This window comes from Homarus americanus, unplaced genomic scaffold (assembly GCF_018991925.1).
Source record: "Homarus americanus isolate GMGI-L3 unplaced genomic scaffold, GMGI_Hamer_2.0 scaffold11302, whole genome shotgun sequence".
Lineage (NCBI taxonomy): Eukaryota > Metazoa > Arthropoda > Malacostraca > Decapoda > Nephropidae > Homarus > Homarus americanus.
In genome coordinates, this window is record NW_024736744.1 from 1,838,694 (window position 1) to 1,853,144 (window position 14,451).

The 14,451-nt window shown below is 40.7% G+C and overlaps 3 protein-coding genes across 11 annotated transcripts in view; 1 reads left to right on the plus strand and 2 right to left on the minus strand.

Moving 5' to 3' along the window:
- Positions 1 to 3,740, minus strand: part of LOC121872451 (plasminogen receptor (KT)-like) — a 47,966-nt gene extending 44,226 nt beyond the window's left edge. For all 8 annotated transcript variants that reach the window (XR_006090085.1, XR_006090089.1, XR_006090086.1 and 5 more), the window contains exons 1-3: positions 3,589 to 3,740; positions 875 to 990; positions 442 to 572 (exon numbers count right to left, since the gene is read on the minus strand). Coding sequence is in view for 3 of the 8 variants with exons in the window: in XM_042375215.1 (XP_042231149.1) it covers positions 442 to 572; positions 875 to 952 (209 nt within the window). In the remaining 5 variants the exon portion in view is untranslated. The remainder of the gene's footprint in view (positions 1 to 441; positions 573 to 874; positions 991 to 3,588) is intronic.
- Positions 3,741 to 7,084: 3,344 nt separating this feature from the next.
- LOC121872452 lies at positions 7,085 to 9,721 on the plus strand. 2 transcript variants are annotated; one of them, XM_042375218.1, is made up of 2 exons: positions 7,085 to 7,993; positions 8,708 to 9,721. In XM_042375218.1, the coding sequence occupies exons 1-2, from the start codon at positions 7,144 to 7,146 to the stop codon at positions 8,761 to 8,763; spliced, it is 906 nt and encodes a 301-aa protein (XP_042231152.1). In that variant the 5' UTR covers positions 7,085 to 7,143; the 3' UTR covers positions 8,764 to 9,721. The 2 variants fall into 2 exon arrangements, with proteins under 2 accessions (XP_042231152.1, XP_042231151.1); XM_042375217.1 differs by having other exon boundaries at positions 7,086 to 7,993; positions 8,704 to 9,721.
- Positions 9,722 to 12,043: 2,322 nt separating this feature from the next.
- Positions 12,044 to 14,451, minus strand: part of LOC121872478 (nephrin-like) — a 32,283-nt gene continuing 29,875 nt past the window's right edge. Inside the window, exons 15-16 of the mRNA XM_042375267.1 lie at positions 13,750 to 14,389; positions 12,044 to 13,495 (exon numbers count right to left, since the gene is read on the minus strand). Coding sequence (XP_042231201.1) covers positions 12,972 to 13,495; positions 13,750 to 14,389 — 1,164 coding nt within the window. The 3' untranslated portion in view covers positions 12,044 to 12,971. The remainder of the gene's footprint in view (positions 13,496 to 13,749; positions 14,390 to 14,451) is intronic.

The window sequence follows — 14,451 nt, forward strand, 5'->3', positions numbered from 1 at the left end:
AGAACCACTCGTAAAGCCAATAACAAGCAGCCTACCATCACTGCTGTACAGCAACCTTTGGCTATAACACCAGCTAAACAATGAAATTCCCCCACTGAAAATACCAATTGTCTTGAGTACGCAATCATCTATAAGTCAATGCAATTACAGTATAATCTTTTAATAATGAATCCAATTTGTATAACACATACTGTACCAGCATACAATGTACTGTATTGTACACTACTTTATAGGGTTTTTTTCACTTAGCAGTATAATACTGTACTGCATAGTGACCCATAAGCATCCATCTCCAGGTACAATTTCTTGGCTTCCCATGTTCTGTTATCGTCAACTTATGCTTTCTCATTACCATTCAGATTACATGTAGTTACTACATATATATAAATTACGTTACATTACACTAAGGCATTTTAGAATGTGTTGAGAACCACAACTTACCCAGTCACCATTCCTATGGCAGCAACAGCATAAAATGTCCCAAACCAATACAACAGCTCTCTGGATCTTGCAATTTGCATTGACATCATTTTCTCACGCATTTCATTCTGCATGTGGATCTGTCTTTCCAGCTGTAAAAATAATTACCAATGAATTTTAAACTCGTATCTTACCCCTAATGAGATTAATAATTCAACAGATTCATAATTTTTCTTCTCAATTGTGGATGGCTGTAAGACAATATTATTCAACATCACAAGAATTGAAAAGGCAATTAAATTCATTCATCACAAGAATAATTAAGTAACTACAGTAATTAAATTCAATCGAAATTTTGAGGGTGCTCAAGTTAAGACATAATAAGGTAGTGCATAGCTATGAGTCCATAAATCACAAGAAATAAATACAGTATAATAACAATGATCATCCTCACTTGAACCCGCTGAGTCTCTAACATGAATTCTTGGTTCTTACGAGTAACTTCCATCATTGATTTGTTTACATTCCCCATCTTGGAGGACTTGGAGGGAGAAATTAGCTGCAAAATATCTGAAAATGGTAATTCTATATCAAGTACTGTCCCTGTATGTAAATATAAGAAAAACAAAGCATTAGAGTTTCAAATCTTATTGTCTGGAAGAAGGGAAGACTGTGATGTGCAGGGTCAGCATCCAGCCAGTAGGATTAGTGAAACTGATGCATAAACAGATACTCATCCAGCACAATCAATTCTTGCTTGCTGTGACAACAGAGTCAAATGGTCAGTGAGAATAACCCTGGTGTCTTAAAGTTGAGCTACACATTCACCCTTCATATTTTCCTGCCAATACGGTAACCCGTCATGGCAGGAAAGAGCTTTGGATCACATGTTTCATCCCTCTGGTATAAAATGGAATATCTGTCAAGATGGCAGATACTATCTGTAATGACAGACATCTCAGAACTTTCACAGAATAATTTGTTTTTGGAAAAGTGAAGGTCTAGGACACTTTTATGATGGGAACTGATGCATAAAACATAAGGTTCTATAAGGTTTGTAGCCAAAAATGTCATAAGATGGTTAGTGTTGACCAAGATGCTGCCATAGAAGATTACAGTACATGGTATAGTGTATGGTGGCCTCTCAACAACTTCTTTGGATAAGTTCATATGTTAGGGGAGCCATCTTGGAAATTAATAAACTCTAGAACAAAGATCTATTTTCTCTAGAAGTGTAATTTTTATCACTTAAGAGCCATTGATCCTGGAACTTCTGATATACAGTATAAATTTTCTTTCCCATTGTAGTGACAAGTGTAAACCTCTCTGTATGCCATACAGGAGTGGTACCATAATTCAGTACTGTACAGTGATATCCCCACGATGAATCTGCCACCACTACCAACAGGCCTGGGAGTCGTCGCCCTCGCTACACTACCCCCGAGGACGATGAAGTTACACCAAATATGAATATGTAATAAAATATAACTTTGAATATATTTTTCCTTCCCCAAAAATAATAATATTAAAAATATAACCAAGCAGCATGACTCAGAACCTATGAGACTGGTTTCTCTGAGTTTGATTAAAAAATTTTGTACAGTATGAGAAAAATTCTAACATACTGTATATGAGCACAATATAATTATCACAGCTTCTCAACCAATTAACAATCACAGCATTGCTGTACATTCCCAGAAATATTCAGTTTACATAATTTATATTCAGGACATTTTGTGCAGCTATCAAATACCTACTGCCTATTATTCTATCATTGTTTTAAATATACAGTATGGCAGCATTATTTCATTGTACTGTATATGATTACCTTAATTAACTACATCAATGTTACTTTCCTAATATATCAAAAATAAAACACTTTAACATCATAATACAAGATTATATTAACAGACAACAACATTTTTGGCTGTTGCCTTATAAAGAAAGCAGCGGTGCCAGTACCCCTGTACTGTATAAGACCACGGCTGCACCGAGAGCGGGCACGTGTTGTTGCCAGCTCGCGCAGCCACGTCCATGGGTTACAATGCTGCAAAGTCTCCTGTCCCCGCCCGCTCTCAGTGCGGCCGCAGCCTAAGGCCTGATGCAAGAGCTGTGTCAGTATTCTTGGCTGGTTGTGTCATAAAAGAGTTAAAAAAAAAACTCAAAACTATAAATTCTCAATAGAAATGCTACGGAATAAAGTATAATAGAGTACAGTACTTTTTATTTTTTTGCTCTATCTCCTCATAGCAAAATGTATAAGAATCAATATAAAGTTTGGTAATAGTGGAATAAAAAGTTAGCACCAGGAGTTTGTGGATTTCGTTCATATTTTTCCCAGTTTATTTTTGGAAGGCATTAAGTAATAAAATCGATACAACAATATTTTATTTTAATTATTTCTTTCCCTATGATTAAAAATTCACCTATAGTTGACAGGAAGAATTAGGGATATAAGATAAAAACAAGGCAAAAACCTGCTCATATGACACTATAATCATGACTGCATGTGCTAACCATCTCCTTGACCTATAATTACATGGATGGCTACAATACTACAAAAGATTGACCACAAATTGTTTAGTGGCATATTTTCCTAATTTGACAAATGTATCAAAAACAAAGTAAAATTATTAACCAAAGATGTGTGTCATTTTTTTCTGTGCTAATTATTCCTGTATATTATTATTATTTTGGTATTTATTATCGTTTTAGTCATCTAGGGAATCTTAGGAATTTAGGTTAGGTTAGATAATAGTTCCTAGGTTGCGTGGTTAGGTTAGGTTGTAGGTTAGGTTGTAGGTTAGGTTAGGGGTTAGGTTGTAGGTTAGGTTAGGGGTTAGGTTGTAGGTTAGGTTAGGGGTTAGGTTGTAAATTAGGTTAGGAAAGACCGTCTGAAAAACATAAGGATGACAGAAACACTAATTTTACCATAATTTTTTCCAATATTCGACAGTAATAAAATTTTCATCTCAGTTAAATATTCATAACTTTTTTTTTCCAGGTACTAATTGATACTCAAGTAAAACCTCTGGAATAACGTACAAAATAAAGTATCTATAAAACTCAAGAATATGAGTGGCTATTAGGTACTGTACTACTCTACCATCTTCCTTCACGTTAAAACTCATGGTATCATAATATTTAGTTACATTTTGCTTTACTTACCACAAAATCAGTAAGCTGAGAGTTCGGTAAATGCGGTGACTAGCGGATAAAAGGAATATAAGCGGAGTGAACTTGACAAACGTTAACTTAGTGTCCCCCTGACCCGGGGATCAGCTGAGGCCATAACAAACACTCTAGGTCAATAATGTCTCTCTATAAACAACTCATATATAATCACTTAACTATAGAGAATAATAATATAATCATATTTAAGTGATTCTTCTATAATATTATTGATGGTTGATATGGTTTTAAGTAAAAAAGAATTGTGAACTAAATACTTTTAAAAGGTGTGGTATGTGGGTTAAGGCTTGAGGTTTAACGCCATGAATTTAAATCACACTTTTTTACTTTTATATTCTTCACCACAGATCGGCTCGCTAGCCGCCCGGGCGATCGGTCACGTCTCTGTCACGCACTGTTGGCAAATACTGGGCATGCACCGGCTCCTGAATGTACCTGAACCCGCTCCAGTGTTGGTCAAGTCTTCTCTTGAAAGAGCTCACACTCGGTGCCGTCACAACACTCTCTGGTAGATTGTTCCAAGAGTTTACAACCCTCACTCCGAAAAAGTTTGCCCTCACGGTTTTCCGGACTTGCGGCTTCTTCAATCTTGAGCTGTGACCCCTTGTGGGGCGAGCGTCCGCCAGCTCCAAGTAAGGACACTCAACTGAGTAGTGCCCCCTGAGATGCTTATAAACCTCAACTAGGTCCCCCCTTGCCCGTCTGTAGTATAAGCTAGGCAAGTTCAGGCGCTCCAATCTCTCAGGGTAGCTGAGATGCCGAAGTGCAGGCACCAGTTTGGTGGCCCTCCTTTGAACATTTTCAACCAACTGACAGTCCCTAGCATATCTCGGGGACCAGATGGGGTGACAGTACTCCAGATGGGGAAGCACTTCACTCCTGAAGATCGTCACGAGGGACGGACCGTCTAGATATCTGAACGACCTTCTTATAAGACCCAATAATTTATTTGCCTGATTTACCTTCTTCTCACAATGGCCCGAGAACTTCAGCTCATTGTCAACATGCACACCCAGGTCCTTCTCAAACACAGTCTCAACTAGTGCAGTTTCTTCATCCCGTTGGGACATATGCTACGCCTCCTTACCGTTGGTACGCCCCAGGTGCATCCTCTTACACTTCGTGACATTGAACCTCAGCAGCCATTCCTTCGACCATTCCTGGAGCCCACAGAGGTCCTTCTGCAGCTCTTCACAGTCAGCATGGTTCATAATTTCCCGAAATAAATTAGCGTCATCGGCAAACATTTAGTCAATAGATTTATATACTCCACACTATACAGTATTGACAAGGCTAAAGTCTATTTAGGTTGATGGCACAAGTTTGGTTTAATTTTATTGGGAATTTACCACAAATACCATGGAATATAACATGAATAAGATTAATATATAAATGTGAAATTGTCATTCCACTGTATAAGGGATGAAAAAAAGACTGGAAAGTAACTTAATAATAATAATAATAATAATAAGAGTTAATCAATTAAATCATCAAACAAGCTTATAAATGGATTAGCGAGTATAATTAGCGACTATGAAAATATACAGTTCATCATGTGTGTGCCTGTATACTGTAGACAACACGGGTACTATATGGTATCAGATTTTACTGTCCAGTAGTAAGGTACAAGAGAAATATGACGAGTAATTTTCTGAAAGGGTCCAGAATCCTTATTATTTTCCTGTAGGTAATAAGGTATCAGAACCACACACAGGGTCTTCATTATTATGTTGTGATGGATATTTGTCAAAACTAAGAACAGAGCTGGATAGATACGTATATAGCTTGAAAGTGCAGACTGGTGCCTGCACTTCGGCACCTCAGCTACCCTGAGAGGTTGGAGCGCTTGAACTTGCCTAGATTATACTACAGACGGGCAAGGGGGGACCTAATTGAGGTGTATAAGCATCTCAAGGGGCACTACTCTGTCGAGTGTCCTAACTTGGAGCTGGCGGACGCTCGCCCCACAAGGGGTCAAAGCTCAAGATTGAAGAAGCCGCAAGTTCAGAAAACTATGAGAACTACACCACAAAATCTCCTGTAAGGAAAATGTTCGTTTCAAAGTATTTTGTAATGAACATTCACTTTTACTGTGGAGGTACAGTACAGTACAGTAGTTCCATTGCAGGATATCACAATATCACTATCACACAAAATCTGATATAGTTATCCCTCCTAACTAAGAAGCACATTTTCTAAGAAAAGAAGAAAATATGTATATATTGTATGGTTAACTTTTCTATTTATTATGAAGAATTAATGAATTTATAATAACTCCTGAAAATTTTTGAGCAATCAAATATTAACTTACCAAAACTCTGAAGGTTGTTTGAAGATTCTTGGTTTTCAAGTTCAGCGGAATAAGGCATTAGGAAATAACTGTACTGTACAAGAACACGGACAGACTGGACCTCCCTTGTTTTTACTTTTTACTTTTATCCTCTTCACCAAAAGGTCGGCTCGCTAGCCGCCCGGGCGATCGGTCACGTCTCTGTCACGCACTTTTTGGCTTCACCATTTCGGTTACTTTACACGTCACACACAGACTAACAAATTCTAATTTCACATTATATTTGATATGGGTATAAATGAAAAAGCATTGTAATTTATTCTTACTAATATTTATTCATTGTCTGACAAGAAATTAGACAAATATATCAAATTTCCGTATTTCCGGAAGACTGACGTCACGGCATCCGTAAACGTCATTAGCAGATGACGTAACAGACGAATACCCTTAAAAAAGGTAGCCCTGATCTGAAGTCTGAGCCTGTGCCAGTGTTGCCAAGTCTTGAATGAGCTTGTAGTGGATCCTTCCCCTACAAACGCTGTTTGTCGCCGAGTAGCCGATCCCGCGAATTCCCCAGTGTATTTATGCCTCGTGGTCTAGGTCAACCAGCGCCGCCTTACATGACAGAGGTCAACTACGCCTACCTCCGCTATACAAGACCTGACCTCGTGGTGACCGCTCTCTTTCGGCCTACACCAACCAACAAGCAACACCTCCTCCTCCTCCGCCTGCCTGGCGGTCCTCGCTCCTGCCGGCGAGCATGGCGACCCACAAGCTTGTTCTCCTCTGAGCACCCTCACCAACCAGCTCTCTCTACTCAACGCTTGTAACCATGCTGCCTTCCCAGCATCAAGCTGCATTGTACATCCAATACAACATGTATACAGAGAGCACATTGTGAGTTTCCTTTCTCCATCCCATCCTGAGTGATCCCAACATAACGTACCCCTCAAGCTCACACACGGCGCTGTCACAACACTCTCTGGCAGATTGTTCCAAGAGTTTACAACCCTCACTCCGAGAAAGTTTGTCCAAACAATTTTTTAAACTTGTGGCTTCTTCAACTTCTAACGGTGACCTTTTGTAGGTAGACATCCGTCAGCTCCAGATATGAACCGACTTATGTGGTTGGGGGGGGGGGGACAGGATATCCCCTGGAGTTAACAAAGTTGGTTGTATACAAATTACTTGTTGAAATTCCCCCCAAGACTTCCAGTGACTGTCAGAGAGAGTGGAGGGTCATGATGACGCTCGTGACTCTGTGTGTGATGGTTCTCTTCCCATCGGTTCTTCTCTCCTCCCCCTCGCCCCCGGTCCTCACGTTTTCATCATCGTTCAACTCGAGAAGTTTTGAGAGTCCATCCACGACACGCCCACCACCTAAGAACATCCGAAACGACGAACGACCAAGTGATAGCCAAGTTGAATATACTCAGTCATTGCCACGCATAATTCCGCGGAGGAGCGAAAGTGAATGTAATTACGATGTTAATGTTACCTCTCGGTCCTGGAAGAAAGTTGCTGAAGTAGAGAGAATGAACATCGATCTTTATTTTTTTCCTTTGGAAGGCTTTGAGAGTGTCGCTGTAATACTGACAGTAAACAACGGTGTTGAATCAGTAGAGTTTAAGAAGGACAAACTCGGTATCGACGAGTTAAGGTTGTATAAACTCAGTGTCAGTGTGTACCATGACAAAGACAGAATAGACAAATGGAGCTTTAGAGTCAAGGTGGACTCCTCTCCACCTGTGTCGCAACGAGGCTCTTATCTGTATTATTTGAACTGGTTCTGGAGCATAGTAGTAAAGGCTAAAGGCAATTCTCGTTGGAAATACAGCGCCCCAAACACTGAGTGCCTCACCTCGACCAATATGACATACAGCACAGCAGGAACGGACTCCCCACTCCCTACTCCACAGCTCCCGCCTCTCCCTACTCCACAGCTCCCGTCTCTCCCTACTCCACAGCTCCCGTCTCTTCCACACGACGGTAGCCTCCACAGTCCTGATCCCATTAAGTACATATTGATTGGTGTGTTCAGTGTCGCTGCCTTCATATTTATCATCTTGATCATCCTTTGCCTAAGACGACGTAAGTACAATATATTCCCATGTTAGTACAGTAAAACACTTTTATAAACTATCAAGTACAATTATTAGTCATAGTTGAATATAACCGATTACGATAAGTTATATTTAAAGCCTTTGTAGTTTCGCACGGTTGATGAAGTCAGTATTTATTCTTCAGAAATGACATGTCTTTCTTGGTGAGGAAAACATTTAAGTTTATCTCCTGTAGTACTGTTGGTGGAGCTGGAGGTCTGTTACAATGTTCTGTATTATAATCCAACAATCTCTCCATCAGTTTAATAAACATACACAGTGTTACTAATTAACAGACACAAACGTTGTATATATTATTCTTTCATCGGTAAACAAAGATGCAACACCTGTTTTTCATCAATTAATAATAAAGATGAATATAAAAAAGGCATCAGTATTTATCCTCCATTGGTATATAAAGATATGGTTCTCATTTTACAGTCATCAGTTGTCTTGAAAAATATCTAAAACACCAGGCCGTTAAGAACCAACAACATTCATAATTTATACAACGTAATAAGTTATTAATTTCCTTTTGGTGTTGCTAAGTCGTCAGAAGATTGTGACCAACATTTTTCTGTTTTTTGATGATAAATTTTCACCTATATATCAAGTGTGTAGATAATGACGTGACGTGTTTGTTTACAAGGATCGAGTGAGATATATGGATGACAACTAATATGCTGTGTTGGTCTTCAGGAAGTGTCAAGACCCATCTACGACCTGGGCAGCAGAACGAACAAGCGGATGACAGGATGAGCTTAGACGAGCTGCAGTCCCATCACGAGAGCGAGAACAGCCTTTACGGAGTCATCATCAACCATCCTGTAGAAGCCACCATGGTTGACAGAGGATCAACGCACAGTAGTGAAAATAGTTTGTATATGGCTTTTACTGCGACATGAACCTGTTAGAGTATGTTTCTCCTTTCTCTTTTATTTCCTCTCCTTCTCTTTCTTTATTCCCCCACATCTCTTTATTTTCCTCCTCTTTCTTTATTCCCCTCCTCTCTTTTTATTCCCCTCCTCTCTCAATCTTACCCTATTTCTCTTTATCGTCCACTTTCTCTTACACCACCTCTCCTTATCTCTCTCTCTCTCTTGCATCCCACCTCTATCTCTCAGACCCCATCAACTGCCCTCTCTCTCTATTCTCCATCTGTGTTGTGTCTTAGGGCAATGAAACTGTGCAAGAGAGAAAAGTGTACAAAGTTATACAGCCGAGATGACGTGTGTGTAGTGTGTGTGTGTGTGTGTGTGTGTGTGTGTAGTGTGTGTGTGTGTGTGTGTGTGTGTGTGTGTGTGTGTGTGTGTGTGTGTGTGTGTGTCTAGCTCATATATTCTCAATATTTATTACATTTCACTTATTATATATATCAAGTTAGCGTTACAAACTTACATGGCGTCTTTAATTAATCAACAAATCACCTTTTCAAATTAAAAAATCATCATAATAGATTAATAGCGACCTTTATAAATTAACAAATTATCTTCACAAAGTTAGAAATTACGTATATAAAGGATATAGTTATTGCAGTAACTAACCTAGTTGTATCGTTATTAGTGCTTTCCTTTCATTAATATTATTATTATTACTATTATTATTAGTGGTAGTAGCAGTACCTGTTCTCGTTATAGAGGTATATAATATTATTATAATATATCACTACAGCTACTATTACTTCTTATCAATGCTATAATTAAACCGATATAATTAACCAATACTGTTTTGTCCTGAGAATCAATTTTTTGTAAACATAACTACTGTACACCTTCAGGCCAACATATTATATCCAAATAATATAAAAACTACTAAACTACCAAATGAAAGTATCTTTTTCTTATTAAAGTAATCTTCAGTTTCTCACTCATAAAACAAACAAACATGTCATTTATCAAACACAAATGTTGTAACATAAGCTCACAGGAAATAGCGTATCATGTTGACGTTAATCATGGCCCTGTGGCATACTGTATGTGGCGAGTTGTCAATTCTCTTATTATGGGTACACAAACGTTTTTTAGGAAAGTCTTCGAGGTAGTAGATAATGACGAAAATTACGATGTTATTTACTTAGACTTTAGCAAAGCGTTTGACAGAGTACCGCATCAGAGGCTTCTGAGAAAAATTAAGGCTCATGGTATCGAGGGGAAGTTTTAAATTGGATAAAATCATGGCTCACCGATAGAACGCAGAGGGTCAGCGTAGATGGTGTAAAATCTGAGTGGGGCCGTGTAACCAGTGGGGTTCCCCAGGGGTCAGTACTAGGCCCACTCTTGTTCATAATCTACATAAACGATCTAGATACTGGGATCAGCAGTGACATAAGCAAGTTTGAGGATGACACCAAAATAGGGCGGCAAATTAATTCAGGGCAGGATGCAAATGCATTACAGGAGGATCTAAATAAACTGCAGGGGTGGTCTGAAAAATGGCAAATGAAATTCAACACCAGCAAGTGCAGCGTACTTAATATTGGAAGAACAAATACTTATAATGAATACAGCCTTAACAACATCAACCTAGAGAAGTCGACTTGTGAAAGAGACCTAGGGGTACTTGTAAGCCCGGACCTACGGCCTAGAAAACAGTGCGTTAATGTTCGAAATAAGGCAAACAGAGTATTGGGTTTTATATCTAGAAGTGTAAGTAACAAGAGTGCAGAGGTCTTATTGCAACTATATCTTGCGCTAGTCAGGTCGCACCTCGATTATGCGGTTCAGTTCTGGTGCCCCTATTATAGAATGGATATAAATTCACTAGAGTCGGTGCAGCAAAGAATGACAAAAATGATTCCGGGACTTAGAAACCTTCCATATCAGGATAGGTTAAAGAAACTTAACTTGCATTCCCTAGAAAGACGAAGAGTGCGGGGAGATATGATAGAAGTATTTAAGTGGGTGAAAGGAATCAATAAAGGGGATATAGATAAAGTTCTTATAATATCCGAGCAGGATAGGACTCGGAGCAACGGATTCAAGTTGGATAAGTTTAGGTTTAGGAGGGAGATAGGAAGAAACTGGTTCACAAATAGGGTGGTGGACGAGTGGAACAAGCTTAGCAACTTTGTCTTGAAAGAGCTCACACTCGGTGCCGTCTCAGCACTCTCTGGTAGATTGTTCCAAGAGTTTACAACCCTCACTCCGAAAAAGTTATCCCTCACAGTTTTCTGGACTTGCGGCTTCTTTAATTTTGAGATGTGACCCCTTGTGGGGCGAGAGTCCACCAGCTCCAGTTAAGGACACTCGACAGAGTAGTGCCCTCTGAGATGCTTTTACACTTCAATCAGATCTCCCCTTGCCCGTCTGTAGTATAAGCTAGGCAAGTTCAGTTACTTTTTTAGTTCGTTTTTGTCTTTAAGTAAGGAAGCTTAGTGTAGCCAAGTCTTGCTTCAGCAAGGTTCCCATTTCTCCACCCTAGGAAGGTACTTTGAGGACCTCAAAGCGCAGGTACACTAGCGTACGCACCGAGTCGCTAAATCTAAAAGGTGACGGGCGGACTGCGTGGTGAATCTGGTGACTTTGTCCACCAGCGAAGAGCTCGTGACCACCTAAACAGAACAACGTCGGTGTACAACAAAAAACCGACGAAACTAAAGAATTCCTTTATCATAATTATTTGTACATCAACAAATAATAAATAAATATGATTATAAAAAAGCACCACCATCAATACTAATAATAAAACAGCCGCTCAAGGCATACAGTCCTGTGTCCTGACCATAGTATCTTTGGAAGCGTAAAGTGATCTATGAAAAGGAATGATTTTATTATTATTTAGGGATAATATCTTAACTGTCCACACAACCGAGTTATTCCACTACCCCTTTAGTACAGGGACACCACTTTTAATAGGAATTTTATTTGGTTATACAAGATTTCATATTTAGCAAAATATGACGCTACTGTATATTGTGTATATCTATCTGGGTAAAGTAGATATTGTCGGGAACTATTCCTATTAGAGTATGTTTTCATACATACAGGAACTAACTCGAAATAAAGGGCATTGAATAAATCCACAGTGTAAGGTTGGACATACAAGTTTTATTTGTACACACAACAGTCCCATATATAAAAATAAGTATCTCATAACACATGTTCATCATTGAAGAACAATTAATGTGAAGCTCTGAGTCTTTTCCAAAAACTTACCACACAGAATCTAAATTCCTACGATTGTTTCAGCTGTGAGTCTCGCCTCTGCTCACCACCACACCTGTCTCCTCGGCCCACGTTAACTCACATCTCATTCAATAGACTTACAGTATAACCTAGAGGAGCTGAGGTCACCTGGAGAGTGTAGTGTTGATCTTATTTAAGAGGTGATCACCGTCACAATCCTTGTTCCTAGACAGTATGTGACCCCTGCCAGCCGTCTGGACACCAAGGTTGATGTCACAGTTGAAGCATCACCAATACTGAGGCTGTGTGAAGCATCACCAATACTAAGGCTGCATGAAGCATCACCAACACTGAGGCTGTGTGAAGCATCACCAACACTGAGGCTGTGTGAAGCATCACCAATACTGAGGCTGTGTGAAGCATCACCAACACTGAGGCTGTGTGAAGCATCAAAATCACTATAGTGACATTGCTGTGGTTGGTGACGATGGCTGAACAGGCAAAAGTATTTGATACATTTTATTATAATATCAAGAAAATTACTAGATAGAATACTGGATTACTTAGGGAATGTCAACTGTAGGACGAGGAAGAGCACTGGCCTCGCCACCTTGATCATGACCCTAATTTTCTAACACAGGTCAGTTTGGGTCACTGAACCACTATCAAGGAGTGTGTGAGAGCGAATTAATGAATGTATGGAATGTGTGTAGAATCCTCCGTTTGGACTGACTAAATCACTCACTGACTCACTTACAGGTTAGCAACTTCAGGATAAAGTCCGAGATCTATGCTTGTAATTCCTTAGTTTAATGTTTATCTTCACATATGAACACTAACTGTTTACTTGTTCACGCCGCCACTGTGAGGATCTCTAGTGAGCAACATAGACAACTCAGGTTTGGTCTTCCTGGCGCCGTCTTGGGAGGACGGCCGAGGTCTACTGAGTGTGGTGCTGGAAGTGTTGGGTGGCAAAGAGATGACAGCGGCCATATGGGGAAGGAGTGAACCGCTCTCCCCCAAGGTAACAGTAGTCGTACCAACACTGCTGGGGACACTCATTTCCTGGTGAGGGCTGCCACCGTAGCCTGAGGACCCGCTGTCGTCCTGGCCTGCCCCCGTGCTGCTGCCTCCACCACCACCAGCCCGCGATAGTTGCTGGTGACCCGTGGAGTCTTGGTGAGGCTGCTGGCGACTGTGGCGCCCCTGGGGAAGGGTGGCCTTCTGTAGCCCAGGGGGCGTCTGCTGAGCTGTCCCTACAGGGATGGAGTGGGGTCGCGAGGTTCCTGGACGTTGCAGAGTGGAGAATGTTGCCGCTGTGTGGCGGTGTTTGCGGGACCCAACAGTGGCGTAGCCGCCCGGCACTCCTGTGGTGAAGAACCATTACTGTCACCACACACTCGGGGAAAATATCAACAAGATAACTAATATACACATTCACGCTTCATACACACTTGACATTGTACTACCCTGAAATAAATTATTCAGTGGATAATACTGAAAGACAATAATTTTGTCGTTACAATTTTGTTTGTACAACTATTCATTGCACACACAGGCGGGATTAGTAAATTTACATCGTCACCACCAAGATCAAAGGAACTTGCAAGTGTATGTTTACCTGTGGCAGTGGCAGCAACGTCAAAGTGAGGATACGAGTACGGGTCCAACTGCTGTTCCTGCTGGCTTGGTGCTTCCTGCCTCTCCACACCTCGCGGAGAAGATCGTTTTTGAATTTGTTGTTGATGATGGTTGTTAGGATGGTGTTCATGGCATTTGTCGCCAGGTGACTGTCTGGACACGTTCTCTTTGTTGGTGGAGGAGGAATGGAATGGCTGGTGGGTGTGTGCGGTGACGTGCTGAGTGACAGGCCCTTCCGGGAGCTCTGTTGGGCAGGTTGTCGTAGTGCCTCGCTGCTGTGGCTGCTGGTGCCTGCGGATGAGGGTTCCTCTGCTGTCAGAGGTGGTGGGACATACGTCAGGAGGGTTGCCGGTGAGCCTTGTGGCCCCGTCGTCACCGGAGATAGAACTGTTTTGTGGTATGGGGGAGTAATAGTAAGAACTGTCGTCCCGGTACTTCTGAACATTGTGGCCACCGTTCTGTGTCAGGACTCGACCGTTCTGTTGACTCCTGGTCCTGCCTTTAAAGTTGGTGTTAGACAATAGGTCGTCAACTGGGCTTAAGACAGGAGTGCCTCCCACCTCACCACGGAAGAGGCTCGTCTGCTCTGAGTCGTTCGTAGTTGTCTGACACTCTATTCTCTGTAACAAGATGTTGGTGTAAATCATACTGTCTAATTAAAATAAGTTTATTAAAGAACACA